The sequence below is a fragment of the Lichenostomus cassidix genome, chromosome 10 (assembly GCF_008360975.1).
Source record: "Lichenostomus cassidix isolate B80296 chromosome 10, HeHo_3.0, whole genome shotgun sequence".
Lineage (NCBI taxonomy): Eukaryota > Metazoa > Chordata > Aves > Passeriformes > Meliphagidae > Lichenostomus > Lichenostomus cassidix.
Window position 1 is genome coordinate 9,321,661 of NC_139491.1, and position 18,342 is coordinate 9,340,002.

The window sequence follows — 18,342 nt, forward strand, 5'->3', positions numbered from 1 at the left end:
CAATGAATGGCTCCAGGAAGCCACCCGAGCCCAGCAAATGGGCAGTGTGCAGGTGTTGCCTGCTCACAGAGGTTCTCTCTGCTCCGGGGGAAAACAGATGCTTTTCTGCACCTGCTCTGCTTTCAGCCCAGCTCAGAGGAATGCACTGCATTAATCTTGTACAGAGGTGACCAAGGCAAGGTGAATCGGCAGGGCCTCTTCCCCAGCCACGAACAGGCGGCTCTCTTGATGAGCACTGCTGTATATAAACCCCCAAGCCAAGAATAGTCAGTGCATATGTATAGCAGGCACTGCTCCTGCTCAGTCCTCCAAATAGCTCTCCAGCCAAAAACCCCAATCTCTTCTAGCTGACCTGAAATGAGTCACAGGCAGATTGTTTCAAAGTCCCCTGTCTTTGTCAGGCACTGAGGAATGGATCTATGGTTGCACGTTATCTGCCTGCTAATGTGACACTGCAGATCAAAATAGGTGCCCATCCCTTCCAGCAGCCTTTAACAGATGCACTAGAGAGGTCAGACGAATGCAGGCTCTTCTGGTGTAAAAACAGCTGCCCAAGGGTGTGCTTTGGAGCACATATATCTATTTTAAAAGGGGAGTGTGTGTGCGTGTGTGTTTCTGTTTTAGCACATACATAAAAAAACTTTGGCTGAGGCATGCAGTAAATGAACTACCAAAAAAACCCAAGAAATAAACCCTAATAAATGAAGCAAACCTGCAAGTCAAATGCATCACTGGTGAAATTCCTTTCCTTCAGTGCTTTGTGTCCCTTTTCCAGTGTACTTTTCTACTCAGTGTCAGTCTCCAGACATTAAAAAGCTGGTGTCTTCACCATGTTAGTGATGGAAGTATTTCACTGATGGTCAAATGAGTGAGCATAGGCACAAAGGTATTTATTTAATGGTTCACCAAAACCTGCCTGGCTTCACTTTCAAGTTCACCCTCTTGTTATTGTCACCTATTCTCAACAGTTCATTGGCAATCTAGGTGTAATAGAAAGAAGTGCCTAAAATCACTTGCATGGCTATATAAGTGTACAAAGAAACATGAGACATTTGTTCCAATAGTGCATTGGTGTTGCAATACATAGAGATGAAATATATCTTCCTCAAATAAAAACCATCGTTGTTCCACAGAGATAACCTGTGGCTCATCACTCTTCTACATGAGATCACTGCACAGCAGAACAAATCTCACAAAACATAGTGCAGGTAACTCAAAAATGGGATGGATTGCTGTCTTGCTTTAACCTCAGTAATGACTGGTTTCAGTTCAGTTCCCATATGGATTCAGTTTAGTTCTCACATGGGAAGGTGTACACATTGCTCAAACTGGCATCTTTTTTTCTGGATTTTTTTTTTCCTGATAAATGAAATAATATTCAACAGCATCAGGGAAAGCAAGGATTTGAGTGAGCTGTGAAAAGAGAACATGTTTTTCTGCAGTTGGTCTCTCCAGGGCTGGACTTGGGTGGTAGGTGGGACAGGGTGGGAAAGCATGAACCATCTGCAGGACCCTCAAATGTCTGCTTGATGCCTTTCCTCCAAAGGTGAAATAAGACATAATTTTAAAAATCTGCTTGCGCTATCATAGGGCTGGTGAATTTTGTGGTATGAGGAGCCAGGGAATTTTTTGCAAGAAGTAGAGAAAATTTTTTTTCATATGGTTCGTGTTTGTTCAGTTGGCTTCTAGTTGCAGGTTCAGTGGCATCCTTTATGCAGTTTCATCTGTAAAGTCAAAATTTAAAAGTGACACACGACTCACTTAAGTATTTAAAAAATATTAACAGTCCTTTTATGCTTAAATTTAAAGAGATCATCTGAATCTGAAATAAAATATTTTTGACAAAGACTAAGCAGTTTGATCCAAAATAAATTTCTGAAGAGCGGGTCAAGTACGTCTTGCATATTGTAATTGGCAAATAACTTGTCCATCTTTTTGCTGTTAATATTGAGTGAAAGTCTAGTTTGTTGCTTTTTAAAATGCAATTATAATATTTTTTTAATCTGAAATACTGATGGGCAAGTTAAAAGGAGAGAAGTGCCTATGCCACTCCTGCTGTAGCTGCTTGGGGCCAGGTACTGGCATTGCTAATTGGGTGTGGTTTTGCCTAAGGCAGCACAGCAGGATGGTGGACCTGGTGTCCCCTCCGTGTTCCCTGTGTGTGTGCTTGAGTGATGCTTGTGCTTCCTGGTAAAGAACTGTTTGATTTCAGAGAGGAGCAGCAAATGCTCTTTAATATGGATGTCTTTCGTTTCCCAAGATTGCTGTTACTTTATTGGCTCATTTATTTGTCAGCTGTGCTTCAAAGTCCAGCTGAGTGTTCAGAGCTTGGTAATATCCAGTCCTGGATGTGGTCCTTAGTCACCTGAGATTTGCAAACGGCAGGTCTTTGGTAAACATTTGTTTCAAACTGCATTAATTTAGTAGAGACATATTAAACAGGTATCAGCTGTATTCTTGGTCACAAATGTTTGTATATGCTCCTTAGGCCAGTTTTTCTGATTAAAACTAGCTACGTGTGATGCAACACTTTAATTGGGACATAAAATCAGCAGTGTGTTCCACTGCTAATGGCTGGACTGTATAGAGCATTTTCTAATTAGGCTAAAGAAGCTCTAAATACTGGCATTGTCACAAACTCACTTTCCAGCAAAATTTATTTACATCCCAAAATGTGTATATGAAAGTAGCTTGCACCCCCCTTCCTTGTAAACATGTGTTTCTCATTCTGTGAGGCAGATGTCTCACAATGAACGTCATCCAGGTAATGTGGTTTGGAAAAAGCATATTGATAAACAGAATACAAAATTTCTATGGCTAGAAATGAGTTTTTAGAGCTTTCTAAAGGAGCCTAGCTTTTTAGATAGACGTGTTGCAGAGGCTCTGCTATTTCTCTTTACTGGCCAGTATTATATGACGGTTCAGCACAAAGACATCTTTTTCTAAGTCTATAGAGAAAGAGTTTGTAGAGGCAATTGGGACTGTACCTGTACTCTGCTGGTTTTATAAGCAGCAGTTGCCACTCACTTCCTAAAATGGAGCTCAGGAGAAAGTGCTATTCTTGGGAAGAAGATGAAGCCACAAAACTGACTGAATGACAGGCTGTCTGTGTCCCAGGTTTATTATATAATTTTGGGTAAATCACAAATTTACTAGATTGTTAAAGGGAGATAATGCTTACAGTGAGGGTTGTGATGTTTTATTGGTGGGGATTTTTTTATACAATGTGTTGAAATTACTTGAAAAGAATGGTGTCAGAGGTATATGGAGTTTATTACAGATCTGGTATAAATTGTGTTTCTGGGAACTAAACAGATTTATAGCAATGAGGATTTTAATGTGTTCAGACTATAAAAGGGCATCTCTTTTAGTAATCCTTCTTTACTATAGGGAAAATTAAAGATCACACCAAATAATTAATTCCTATTTGAAATTGAAACAGTTTTTTTTAATAAAGATTGTGCTGACAATACCACAGCCTCATTTTAGCATGAGTGATTTCAGATGAAGATAGCACTAAATACTCAGGCTGAATTTAATGTTTCTTCCCTCTTCAGGTTTTTGTCTAATGAGCATGGAGTTTTAGTGCTCCTGTAATTGGAAGTCACAGAGGTTGGATGCAAGCTGCATCTCCTGTTTGTGGAAGAGTTCAAAAAGAATATTCTCTTAATAATCTGTTAGGCAAGGAGTGTATGGTAGAGCCATATCTGGGTGAAGAGTTTAACGCAGAAAAATTTATGACAAGCCAGGGGCTTTGGAGCAAAGCATGTGGCCGGACTAATAAAAACGTCTCACAGTTACTGCTGGAGGGCTTGATCCTGCTTCCCTTCAAGCAAGTGACACAAGTCACATTAGCTGTGCAAAGGCAGGATAAGGTCTTTCAGCTTGTGGAGACCCTCAGCAGGAGGGGACACCTGTCCCAGCCATTGAAAAAAGCATCAAAAGTGATCCTGGGCTGCCATTAACCCCATGCTGCTCCAGTATGGGCTGACGAAGTGTAGCAGCCCTTACATTCTATAGGGCAGTGACCATTCAGCTCTTCTTTCCAGGAGCCCCAGGCTCCTTCATACCACCACTGTATGGTTTACTTTAACACTAGGACAACATAAAAGAGAAAAGGAGGTTTGTGAAAAGTCACACAAACCGTGTGTGTGTTTAGGATACCTGAAAGCTCGTTACTTCCTTGTGGTAATCCTGCCAGGCCTCCTCCTTCAATCACTTCTGTGTCGGTCTGGCAGTCAGCTTCCTGCAGATATTATACCCAAACCACTGCTCCATAAGAGACTTCTGTTTTACACCTGCCACCCTTCTTATAATTGTATGATTTCGCACCTTGTTCTAGCCTTGGCACTCCTCCAAGCAGTTCCCAAAAGTGCACTAAAAAGTGGTTGGTCTTGAAGCACTTTTCTTCTTTTCCACTTTTCATGCTATGCATACTTCACCATTATTTTAAACCACTGTATTAATGGATGGAAAGCTCAGGTAACCAGTCCAGGGCTTCAAAGTTATAAGCAGGGCAGCACTCATTTTACCCTAAAATAGGTTTGTGCTTGTTCAAGTACATTTCAAGAGGCATCAGTGCTAAAAATTAAGGGACTCAGTAGCTAATACAATACTTAATTCATATCGGCTTTGTTTTTCTTGAATTGCTTCTACCTGTTGCAACACTCAAACATTCCCACAAGTAATTTACTTCCCAAAGTTGCTAGCTGTCTGTGGCATCGCAGCCACTTTAACCAAGTCTAGTGTCCAGATCACCCAGATAGATACAGCTTGAGCTGACAGGAGTTTAGCTCCAGTCTGAACACATTTAAGCTGATAATTTCCAGTATGAAAGTCTGTTGTTAATGCTGCCTAAATACCGGGTAGGAGAGGTTCTGTTTTTTCTATACAGTCTCCTGTCAGAAAGCTGGGATTGGCAGGAGCAGGAAAGGGGCTGGAAAGGCTGTAAGCAGAGAAGGGCTCTGTGCTGGAAGTCTGCTCTGTATCCTGGGTTCAGAGGAAGGCAAAGTGGTGAGGAGATGAGAGGAAGGGAACTGCGGAGGCTGCCTGGGCAATGGGGCAAGGCAGCATCGGAAAATAAATGAGAGCTCACGGCAGATGCCAATTCCTCAGCCAGCTATTCTTGGCAATGAATACAAAGGTTAAAGCAAGGCAAAGTTATATTTATTTATATATGTGTGTGTGTATGTATATGTATGTATGTATTTTATTTTGAAAAGGTTTCTCTTATTTCCAGGTTTTAAATTATTTCAGACGCTGCCTCTATTGGAGGTGCCACAATAACTCAGAGCTTCATAGAGACAAATCTATTATAGCTTATATCACAGGAATGCCCAGAGGCCTCTTGTAGGGACAAAGCCCCATTGTGTCAGATGTTATGGAAACATCATGTATGTCTTTGATTTATAGTGGATTTTGAATCACCCTTAATAGTTTAATATTTTTTCCCATCAGTAAGTTTCAGTTTTCAGGCTTTGAAAGGGGCTTTGAAAGGGCTTTTCTAGGTTCAGGCAAAAATTTCTGTAGATTGCTACAGCCACCTCTGCATACAATTTGTATATACCACCATTGGCAAATACCAACAGTAGGCAAAACTAGATATAATGATTCTGACAAAGTATCAGAGTGGTAGATTTGGACAGTAACTGTAAAAGGAGTAGAAAAATGAGAATTTGTGAAGTAATCTTAAAATCGAAATGTCCCTTTGCTAGCAAAGTATTTAGACATTCTGTGACCAAAAATGAAGGAGGCAGAAATGTAATGGAATCGCTGAAGGATCTTTGGGAAAAATTCAGTGTAACATTTTCAGTGAAATATTGTCAGTTTTATTTTTTTCCCAGTAACAGCAGGATTTGTCCTAGCTGCTACTAAGCTGCTCTTTTGGACATGATAATATAACAGACACTTAGGTTGACTGTACAGTGTGAAGTTGTCCTATTGAGCATGCCAATACTGGGATAGTTGCTTGCACAATTTAGCAGCAAACTCTGTAAATAATCTTTGGAGGCCTATTGGAGACTATTAATTTATTTTAACAAGTGCTTCTGTGAAGTTACAGCTTTGACCAGGAATGGTAATTTTATTCATTATGTGAGTGCAGCAACTTTGAATTTGTTCAGCGTAATAAAATAGCATCTGCTATGCACGAATGTTGGAAGACATTTGGACTATGACTGCATAAAAGTAACGGTTTGTGTTAGCCAGAGTTCCAACATTTTTGTTAACGCCACTCACATCATCAAGATATATCCAAAGCTTCCACCAAGTAGCCAGGCAGCTTTCTCTGCAAGTTTCTCACATATTATCCTTCTGCACTCCATTTCTAAAGTCTTATCTTCCTTGTCCATAGCCAACAGCTACTAACTTGGAACAAAGTTCAATCAAGACCCAAACATAATGAAGAAGGAGAAATCACAAAAGATGGAGTTAATGGCTGCGGCTACCGCTGTGGATCCTTTTGCCACAGGCTCTGAAAGTCTGGAAAATTAATCAAAGTTCAATCAAGGATGTATGATATTGCGGCTGCTGCTGCAGCAGTGTCTGGTGTCACCTGGGAGCTGTCCATTAAAAACAGCTCACCGCAAACCGTCCTGGTATCGATGTGCTATCCCGGGTGGAGGGGGTAGTCAGATGCTACTCCAGGACATTGCTATACCTTCTGCTTTCACTCCTGGGTAAACTTCAAAAGTTTAACACTTATCTAGACATAAAAAGAACAGGCATGTGTCTGGAGTAAGTTAGTAAAGGAGGCAGTTTTAAAGAAATCTACTAATGGAGGATGGGTGACCCTTTCAAGGAAGTTTTCTTGGAATGTCACTGTAAAATAGGAACTGAGATTTTCTCCCCATCAATTAGAAGAGTATGTAGATGGGAAGAGATAAATGAGAATTAAGGTTTTGGTTAAAGCATAAAGCTGTAAGAAAAGTCTTCAGTGGAGTGGGAGTGCTGGTAAATAAGCCTCTAGAAAAAGCATTGATTGTCATAGGAGTGACAGTATTTCAAGTATGGTTAAACTCAACCATTTGGTCAGAAATTTGTAGCTGATGAACTTGCAAAAGAATCTTCAGTGGATAAATAGGTAATTTTTTGGCAATAATTCTTCATCCAAAAATTTGGTTTAAAAACACAGACTGGTTTGCTTCTTATTTTATTGCCTGGGAAAAAGGTGTCTTGTAACTTGTTTGATGTTTATGATTAAAACTTGGCAATAGTTGTAGGCAGGGAAAATTCATCTTTCATTTTATCAGTCTGCTACTGAGACATGTCCTAGTCATCTCTCTAATACTCTAACACTCCCATGAAACAAAGCAAAATTGCCACCACTGGTATTATTGCTATGTTACTCATCAGTTATTATATGCCACGGTTTAAACGGTTGAAAACCACTACCTAGTATTACAGAACAAGAAGGACAGAAAAAAGAGAAGAAAATAAAAAAACAAAGCCATAACTAAGAGGAAGGAAGAGGCTGGAGGCCGTGAAAATAAATAGAAAGCTCCATAGATTAGGTGAAGGGTCTCCTGTATTGGTAGGATTCATCTTCTTTGGAGAAAAAAGAACAAAGGGCATTACTGTTTTAAGTGTCATATTCCCAACTCTCCTTTCTTTAACCATGTGAATATGAGTGGCTACCAGATTTATGGCAGGCATTTTATTCTGACTTTGACACACCTTTGGTCCGATGTCACACCCTTTGGCCCCAGGGCACAATCATGGTTCCTGACTGTTCCTCTTATGACAACACCAAGTCTCTGGAATTCTGTCTCAGCCCTTTCAATCAGATAGCATAAACATGTCTGTCTTCCCATTGTATTTCTGCCTGGTTCATCAGAATGGCTTGACTGAAATTACTGGTATTCTTTTGATAAACCATTAGCGTTAGGAAGGGGTTTGAATTTTTTTTGTCAATTACTAAATCTTGGTGACAGGCAGAAAACTGCCTGTTAAAACTTGTGCTGTAATTTGAGGATTAAATGCTGCACCTCTGAGAAACATCAGTATCAAAACTGATTTGCTCTAAGAGACTTAACGTTTTTAGGAGCTGCAGTCTGACAGGGTAGATTCCTTAAAAACAGAGTTAGCAATTAAATGTTTTAAACTCCTCACAGGACTTGCAAGATTAGAGGGCAGTTAGTAGACTTGTGCAGAAAGGGACATGTATAGCCAATACAGCACCCACCTTAATCCCTGACAGTGAAAGACTTCAACTCCCATTATTGTTTGGTTATTACATAAAATTAAGAAATTGCATTTCACTTGATAACACCTTTCTCATCTTTGGGAAGTTCTCAAAGAACTCAACTTTGCAAATTCTTTTTTTTTTTTTTTTTTTTGCTAGTCCTTTTGGACAAACCCACCCCAAACTAGACTGACCATGCAAAGAAAGATGGGGAAAGCTGCCAAGAGCCTTTGGGGGTGTTGTCCTTGCTGCAGCATTCCCATCTCACTCTATAGCCCTATCTAGCCGGGTGGGTATCTCATACATGTATATGACATTTGTATATGGGAAAATGATGCAGTCTTCTGCAGTCCATTTAGACAGAAGCTTCATTTACCTGCTTCATTGCAGGTAAAAATTTCTAGAAAGGTAGAGAACAGAACCAATAGTTAAACCAGTTTTCTATCTCACAATCCAGGGCAGGGGGCAGTGGGGAGAGAGGGAGCAAAAGGAGTCCTTAGTGCAGACTCTCCAAAAGGATCTAATATTCCGAATTTGGAGACTTTATAAATGCTCTCGGGTCCTAGAATGAAATTGTAAGCATTCAACAGAAAGGCCCGGTTATTGCAGAATTGGGTGAACTCACCACTGCAGCACATTTGAGCAATGGATTAACTCTGCTGCTTTCATTAGGAAAGACAGAATGCTGTGTTTGTGATCCTAAGATACCTTCAACAAGTGGTACACAAAGAATGAAGAATCAAAATTAGAGAATCAAGATACACAACTACAGAAATCATTGGAAGCAGGGGAAGGCTTTGGTAGGAGGATCATCAGCAAGACTGTCTCAAGTAGTAAAGAGGTCAGTAAGAGATGATTATGAACAAATGTACTGATTGGCTTGGAGGAGTCAAACCAAGTCTTTTGGTTTATTCTGTTTCATGGTTTAAAGCTATAGGCTTTAACACCAGTATACTAAAAAGCTTTTGCTGTGCAATGCTTACACCATGTTGTATAAATATGCTACTATTCATGCTGAGAGATTTGCCTTGAAAAAGGCTGTAACTAAAAAACACCAAACTTTATTAAATGCAAAAGTATTACATAATCAATTTTTTCAGAGACAAATACACTGTGACATAAAGCAACTGTTAATAAGTGTTAAAAATAAACTTACTGTCCAGGCCAATCCTAATTGTTAATTGCAGAGTTTCTTGATCTTAGTGGCAGTCAGTGGAGAGGCACTGTTTCTCAGGGATGGGTCAGTGGTACTGGGGTTGGTGATGTGTCTCTGGGTTTGCCATACACACTATTTTAAATGTTAGCATTTTGTAATGACTTAACTTCACTACCGGTTTCAGCTACAGAAAAGTAATGCAGTGAACAGTTAGATGAAAATTAGCACTGAAGCAGGAGTGCAAATTCAGAGAGTATACAATAAATTTATTTTTGTTGGGTTCAATTTGTCTAATTACCTTTAAGGGGATGTAGGCAGCCAGACAGGGATAAACATTTAAACTCTGGTTAAACTCTTAGTAGAAAATAGGATTGGACACTTTATAGCTCAGGCTACCTTATAAAATTGGCGTATGTGGAAATGCTGAACAAGAAATTTGAGTTTCTCTGTTGCTTAGTGAGAACTGGAGTGCCGTAACTGTCCTTCCACAGATCTCAGGAAACTTTATCAAGTGCTTTATGCCTTTAGCAGGCCTGTTTGTAGCTTGACTAGTGCGCAAAACCTGTGCTGCAACACACTAAGTTTAAATTGATTTTCATCTTCATGTGCATGGATTTGTTAGATTTTAAAAAACATTGAACTTGCGAGTTGTTTGGAACCCACAACTGTCTTTGTCTTGCTGACAGGTTATCGGTTCTCCTCATTTTCAAAGTCTGTTTCTCTTTCTCCTCCTACTTCCCCAAAATCTTGTGTCCCTGCAGTCCTGGACAACAATTCCTACTCCTGTGGGATTTTCTCCTTGAAAGGTGACCGTGGCCCCAGTGGTACAATCATGGGGCTGACCATTGCTTCACATTTCTTCTGAGAGGTGAAATATTAATCCACACATCTCTCCAAGGCAATAAGTGAGCAAAGCATTAAATTAGTGCTAAGATCTTTGCCAGCACTGATTTAAGTAAGAGGGACATAGTGTATTATGTGATTGGAATTTAGGCCAAGCAGGCAGGACACGGAGGTTAATGCCGTGGTGCAGCGAACTCTGGGAGAAACAGCATGAGGCAGCAGCATGTGGTTGGGGGAATTTGGAATTTACATGCCCATTTGCCTAGAGAACACAGTGGCAGACCAAATCTACTCCCAGTGTTTAGTCAGTGCTTAGTTATTTTCCTGATACTCTTTAGAATGATTTTTTTGAATCAAACACCAAAATTCAGGTCATGATTGAAATGTAAGAGTCAGGAGAAATCTTTTCCTGGGTATTGTGTTGCACTTCGTGCAGTATCACCCAGTTTTGTTTATAGTGATTCCTTACTATCCATACCTGTTTTTAAAGTACACTAAATAATAAAATCAGTTAAGAGCAGCAGCTTTTTGTTTATAGTCAGTTCCATGTGTTGAAACTCTTCTCAAAACCACGAATATTCTTGTTTTTGGGTAAGGAGCTCTAGCTCTTCACAATCTGCCCTACGTCCCCCTACGCTCATGCTGCTCTGAGCACACAGGCTGAGACACGGAGAAGAAGGAACAGGCTGGGGCAGGTGGGAGGAGAATGCTGCTTTCCTTGGGCTGCGCTGTTGCACTGTGATTTTAGGTATTTGTTATGACAAACGTGGAGTTCAGACCTGGGGACCCTTTTCCTTTGCCCTCAGCACTGTCCCTGAGAACATTAAGGAGGAGCTATAGTTTCCTCACAGAGCTTACAATTTACATAGATTTGAAACCAAAAAAATAGTAATTCAGAAGCAAGGAAATATAAATCAATTTAAATAACTTGCCTGAGGTTAAATAGCAATTCAGTGGCAGAGCCCCAGGTGAAGTCCAGGACCTTTGTCTCAAGGCTAGTGCCCTGTCCTAATATCTGTTTCTTTTCACAAGAAGCTGGTTTTCCAGGAAGCTGCAAGAAGATTTAGGGAAGTCACCCTCTGCTTTCCATTTTGGTCATTCTTAAGATACATCTTGGTAGCTGCTCTGTACAAACAAGCCTGAGCTATGAATCAGCTGGAATTATTAAAAATCACTGTTAGTGTATCAGTATTTCTTTAGAAGTTGACCTGTAGATACAAACCCTGCCTTGCACATGTCACATTATGGTAGGGATCATTGGATTTTGCTAAAAGGTGCACATGTAGTGAAACACTGAAAAATTTCTAATCAGAAGTAGTGAACAATTTAAAAAGAGCATGAATATGTTCCCATTAAATATTCATTGAAAAAGCTTGAATAATGAAAACAATGCTTAAAATAAGACTGTTAGTAGATAACTGATTAAGAAAACAGTAAATTGGTCTTAAATTGTTTGCTATGGATAGTTAGCCCATTTAATAAGAATTATCATCTTCCAGGCAAATGGCAGATAGCTAGTAAATAGATTTTTCCTGAGAACTGGCTAGAGGGGAGAGCAGCTCTCTACACATCGAAGTTTTAGTCACTTATCATTTTGAAGTCAATTCAGAGCTTCTGGCAGTTTATGTAATCTTAAGCCACTCTTCTCACCTTTGTTGCAGAATTCTCAGTCATGTTGAGTCCTTTTTAGTTGTATCACTGCTTGTTTCATTAAGAAGGTAATACAGTTTTAGTAACAAGGTGTGCCTTTAGCTTTGAGTTATCATCTTGAGAGAGCATCTAGGTTTTGTCCTCATCACAGAACTCAAATAACATGATGTTGGCCATGATTTCTTGGGCATTTTTTCCCACAATTTACAAGACCGGTGATAATCCATGTGTCCTGCCTTGTGTCCCCAGGAGACAAGTGGGGCATCACAAGAAGTGCCTGAGGCATCTTGCAGGGCACAGAGGTGGCACTGGTGCCTCCACATAGTTCTCTGTTGGGAATGGACAAAGTCACCACTGGTGGTTGATTTTTACCACACTTGAGTGATTTTTACCAGAAGTATCTGGCAGACCATTCTAGGAAACTCCATCGCCCTCTCTGTTTTTCCATCTTGTTCAATAGCAGAAATAAGGTATAGAGTGGAGAAACCTAAGGATTTAGGAAAGCATATGCTTCATGTCATGCTTTGTAGGATCACATTCTGGGATCATGTTGGCCTTACCCTGGTCTGATTCCAATTACTGCTATGCACTTAACATTAACTGTACTCCAGTATTTAGCTAAATGTAAATTAGGTTCTCCTTAAGCGTTGTGCATTTATCTAGCTAATAGTAAACAGGATTAGTAGAAGACAACTAATAAACCAACAATAATAATATGTTAGCTGTCTTCTCCCTACAGCCATCTTATTTCCTGCTGCCTTTCCTGGGATTACAGGTATTCATCTGGTCAAATGTTGTCCTGGATATGTTCCTACAAGGATTCCCTCTGAGTTCAATGCAACTTGCTCATGTCTCTCTTGCAAAGAAATTATCTACAGAAGTTAGAAGTAGAGGGGAGAGAAGTGTTTTGTCCTGGGGGGTTGTTTTGGGTTTTTAAATAGGTGAGAAAGGACTATGACAAAAATCCTGCTCTAGCTCATGAATGCAACCTAACACCTGAATAACTAAAACCAGATTTTGGCCCAATTACGAGAAAGTAATTCTTCTCCTGTCTTTATGACCTGTACTGCTGTTAATAGGAAGCTTCAACTTCATAAAAAGGAATAAAATTCAGCCCTAACTCAAAAGTAAGTTGATAAGGGGGAATGTTTTAACTTTAAAAAATACATACCCCACTCACTGAACCTTTGAGACCTGCAAATGTTTTAAAAGAAAAAAAAACCTGCAGCAGCTGCAATTTGAAAAACAACACTGACGCTAAAAATAAGTAATTTTACTCATAAGTACCTCATAGCTTATTTGCAGATAGTTGTACACTCTGAGAAGAAGAAAAAAAAATTGTAATAGGCCTTAGGTCAGCTGCATTGATTTAATGCATTACTTAGGCTGCCAGAGCAGAGGTAGAATCTCCTCGCACTGCATTAGGAGCGCCTCAAGCCTCCGTGACTCCTTTTGATCAAATCTCTGTGAAAGATGAGTGTCATGCCCTCTTCAAGCCAGCTGTGAGGGGACTGCCCTGCGACTGGAGGAGCGCGCTGGAGCACAGCACTCCGGGGCAGCGAGGTGAGAGCTGGCTGCAGAGGTGAGAGGCAGACACAACTTCGTACTGTAGGTCTGGAGAACACCAAGGGGGAGGATCTTATTTCACTCCCCTGTGCACAGCCTGAGCATACATCAGACCTTGAGGTGCTCAGAGTCAGACAAGAGTAAAGAGGCGTGTGATGGTTCTGCCTTAGTACTTGTACAGGCAGGAGTGTTTCCAGTACTTCTTTGTACAACTCACTGAGGGAATGGGAAACTGTTTTATAGCTCTGGAAACATAAGCACAGTAAGAATGTCTGAGGTAAGGAAAGTTCTTTGCAGTTCTATGTGAATGTATGTTTTTACTGTGCAACTTTTACTTGTGGCTATGCACTGTGGAGATATAAAAAATGTTGCAATAGTGTTGTTTTGGCTAATGAACAATGGAGATGAGAGCTGTAGGGAGCTGTGCTCTCTATTTCTTAATTATGAAAAGATACTGTAAAAGTAGAAAACTAGTTTCTGTAAAAAAAATCTGTTTTTTCTTTCTGTTGTGCACTGTAAACAACTGTATGACTTTCCTGTTCTACAGTAAGTAATGCAGAATTGCAGACTGATTATAATAAGCAGAGCCATCACTTGTGTAATTGTTTTCCAATTGAAGTAGTAGCATGTATATCATAAATACTTGACAATGTTTAATTGTACAAGTCCTCAATATACATTAATAGCAGTAAAATCTCTGATTTGTGACTCAGATGTGTTGAGTCAAGTGCTTTAACCAGATACATTATCATTATCATGACATATAAATGCACTAGAGAGCAGACAACAATGTAATTTCACTACGAAGTTCTTTAGAAATTACCACTAAAGTGGAGTGTAATGTATGCCCTTTATATACAATTTATTGTTGACTATTTAGCATCCAGAAAATAAGGCCAGTAATTCTTTTCTTAGGATCAGTCTGTTTGTATTTTGTGGGGGGAGGAAGGGGGGGCACGGGGGGGTGGGAGGAGGTGGGTGGGTTTGAGCATGAGTGTGTTGGGGGGGGATCTGGGTTTTTAAATATATTGTGCTAATTGAGTGTCTTGTTTTGTGATGCTTTTAACTTATTTATTTGGATTTTTTCATCACATAGAAAAATAAACATGGTTTAATTGTCAGCTCATACATAATGAGGTTTTGTTAGATGTGTTTAAGATACAGCATTTTACTTTCTGGTTTATTAATTGGTCAAATACTTCCAGTCCTCTGTGTAACGAATTCTTGGTTTAAAAATGAGGAGAGGGCAGATCACTAACCCAGGGGAGGACTACTGATATACACAGGCTGTGGTTTATCCTTCTGTAAAATCCTACGGATAAAAAGTGACACTATTTTTTTTTCCTCTTTCTTTTTCTTTTCTTTTCTTTTTTTTTTCCTTTTTTCTTTTTTAGATATTTTTCAGTTTGAATAACCTGGGAGCCAGGGAACATTCTGATATTTTGGGGATGTGGGAGAGAGAAAATAAAACAGATTAGTTTTGTTTTAATTTAAAACAAAACATTGCTTGGAAGGCATTTAACAGTCAATTTTCACATCTGATCTGAAGTTGGATTTTATTGTGCTCATTTAGCTGAGATTGTTGTTCAAGCAATTCCATATAAATTTTTGTAATTCGTGTAACTACTTGGCTTCTTGAACCTCAGGAGCTGATTGTTTGTCTTATCTTTTGGTGAGCTAACTCTGCGTTATGTTGCAAAACCTTGGGGCATGTTGTGTTTCTTCGTGTTCCTGCAGTCTGCAAGTGAAGTCAGCTTCATTAGTTTCATGATGGCACATCAGTGCATGGCTGGTGTTGCCGCTTCCTTCAAGCTACTCCCGGAGCATGATCTGGGCTGCCTTGGTTTGGATAAGCTTGTAAGGATTTGTCAGCCAGATGTGACAAGATTGTCAAGAGGCAAGTAAAGAAGGAGATCTGATATTAATCAGTGCATAGCTTGGAGCCAAACTTTCTCAAATGCAGTGTAGTAACATGTTCTTCTCATTTACTGCTTCTCTTTGTGGCTATAGAACTGCCACTGTCTGAGTTTGACGGTTAAAAGGGATGCCAGCTAATAGTCTTTAATTGTAAGGATACAATTCTAGGTGGGAAAAGATCATATGCTTCTATTTTTAACATCCTTTTGGAAAATACAGTGCAGTTTGTTGTAAAATATGCAAGCGTTAATGTTAGACAAGAGTGTCTGTTTCTGTCCTTTGGTTTTCAAACAGTGAAATTGTGGCTCAGCTCTCAGTGCTGGGGGAGTGGGAGGTGGGGGAGTCTCACTCCACTCCAGGTCATGGGGCAAAGTGGGTCCACCATTATTTTAACTACTAACAACAGTGTGTGTTGGTTTGCTTTGTTCTGGTGATTAGAAAAATGTACACTGAAGAATACTTTTCTAATTGCCCCTTTTACAGAAAAGGGAAATATACCGATTTTTGAGGAACACATCAGATATTCAACAAGATTATTTACCATTCTGTGTATAGTGCTGATAGGGTTTTTTTTTTACAATCAGTGTAGTTGTGCAATTCTGTTTGAATTAAGTGCTAGAATTTTGAGCAGTTTGCGGCTTAGTCCGACTTTTAACAATAAGTGAACATGTGAAAAAAGCCTAATGTTATGGAGAAAAGCATTTTTGTTACACTTAATATATATATGGATTTTTGCTTGATTGGTTTCTTAAGGGTAGTTCTGTTTATTCTTTGTACCACTGAACCATCTACAACCAATTCAGAACCCTAAGAATAATGGTATCTGCAAACATATCCAAACATTCAGGAGAGTTGAATCTTCACAGAAATAGAAAAAAATTATTACAAATTTTGGGTCACTTCACGGGCTTTTACTTGAACTTCTGCCTCCTGGGGCTGCAGTGAGGTTTGGCCTTTTGGTACCAAATGTCTTGACTTCCAGCTTCCGTGTCTGCTCATGATACTGTTAAAAGATCTGTTCCTACATATTGAGCAAGTCATTCTATTTCCAATCCAACAAGCCAGTGATTTATTTGGTTTGCAGTAATAAAGACTTTATTACAATGATATTAAGTACACCTCTGATAAGAACAGAAACACTCTCATTTTATTTTGGATTACAACTTTTGTTACATATAAATGTTTTTAAAACATTTTGGGATGATTTAGTGTTTAGTAAATATTTTTCATGCGGATTTGAGCTGAAGTTTAGGTATGGATCTTGAATTCATTATTCTGTAAAATATCCACCAAATGTAAGGAAGAAAAACTGGTTTTGCCCTCTGGGTCATCTCCTGCCCTTTCTGGCTTCAGTGGTGCAGGAACTCTCTCAGTTCCTATGAGCTGGAAGCAGCAGGTTTTTTCCTAGCAGATGCTACAGTTTAAGTTTTACAGCAAGTGTCATTGTGTGTCTTCTTTAGAGTTTTTAGTTCTCATTATATTGTTGCTAACTGTCATTTTAAAAATCCTAGACACTGAAATTTCTATGTTCAGTTTTAAAAAAATATTATTGAGGGAATGAGGAAAAGTGGCAGTTTTTAACAGACTTCAGTCATTTTAGTATAAAGAATAATATTTCATTCCACACTTTAAAAGCCATTAGAGAATTTAAACAAAGGGGTGGGGGAAAGAAAAATACTATTTTTTTACTTCAAACCTCAAATATAGAAGATTATCAGTGACAAATGGATATTTTTTCACGTGAGAGTAGCTGATGTCTGAAAACCAGGTAAAAATTTCCTCACCTGTGTTCAATAAAAAGGAATACTGAATTTTAAATTGTGAAATTACCAATGGAGCTATGCTGTTGCGTAAAATATTGCATAACTGTAGCACCATAGATAGTATCATGTATATGTGTACAGATAGTGTTTGGGTTCAAAATTTATGAAATTGCATTAAATGGAATTGTGTAACACTAAATATTTCAGAGAGCTGTTATTTTTCTTTTATTCTTTAATCCATGTCTTTGCTTTGTAACAGGAAAAAGGAAGAGATTTTAAGCATGCATATTTTATGGCTTTGAGACTTAAGCAGCAGTGTGAGGAGCTGAAAAATTTAGGATTGTCTTTGAAACATTAACTCACCCACATTGCATGCATACAACATTTTATAAACTAGGTAAAAAGTTAAAGACAAATTTTAAAGGCCTTGCAATTGATACATGCTAATATTCCACATTTCTCTGATATTTGTGCATTTGTGTTAATAACACTTACTTCTTGCTAGCACAGGGCTTGGAGTTAAATATTTAATTCAGCTTCAGTTCGTGGCTAGATCTGTAGATTCAGCATTTAGTGTAGCATGCTTAGCATGTCAGTATGGATAAGCAGTATGTACACAATTTATTTGTTAGATTAAATAGCATCTAGTGCTTTATCGTTAGAAATTTCACACCATTTCTGTCCAGTGACTTATCTTTAGCCCTGAAGTCTGAGCAGTTTTTCTCATCAATATGTAGCAATCTGTTACTCATTTTTGAAATTCACTAATAAGAATAATTTTTCCTGTGAGTTTATTAACAAGGGACATTATTTTAATATCTTGCGATAAGATACACGGCTTAATACCAGCAAAATGTTTCTGACCTACGCAGGCTAGGGCAGGTATGCTTGGGAACTGTGTAGCATCGCAGTCTGTTTCTGAATCAAAAGTAAGTAACAGCTCTAAGATAATGATAACGTGATGTTTTTCCTTCCTCAATTTGTATTTCTTGTTTTCATTTCCAAACCAAACTGTAAAAGAGGCTCTGACTGTGTCACTGAGGTGGACCGAGCTGTCTGTCAGCACTCACCTGTTGTTAACAAGTGAGATTAATTGCAGCATAAGCCAGTCTATCTACAACCACACTGCTGAATGGCAAAATTAAGTTTTAGTGTCCAGTGCTTTTTGTTTAAAGTAGCAGCCCGAGTGTGTGTGTATGTGTGCTCACACACACTCTCACACACACACATTCTTTTCTCTTTATAATTATTTTGACAGTGCCATT

At 39.0% G+C, this 18,342-nt stretch overlaps 1 protein-coding gene across 2 annotated transcripts in view; it reads left to right on the forward strand.

Moving 5' to 3' along the window:
• BNC1 (basonuclin zinc finger protein 1) overlaps positions 1-18,342 on the forward strand; it is a 74,714-nt gene that overhangs the window by 40,059 nt on the left and 16,313 nt on the right. Inside the window, exon 1 of one of the 2 annotated variants that reach the window (XM_085070506.1) lies at positions 13,533-13,674. The exons of the other annotated variant lie outside the window; for it this stretch is intronic. Coding sequence (XP_084926632.1) covers positions 13,666-13,674 — 9 coding nt within the window. The 5' untranslated portion in view covers positions 13,533-13,665. Of the gene's footprint in view, positions 1-13,532; positions 13,675-18,342 lie in introns of those variants that run through there. 2 annotated transcript variants of the gene reach the window in all.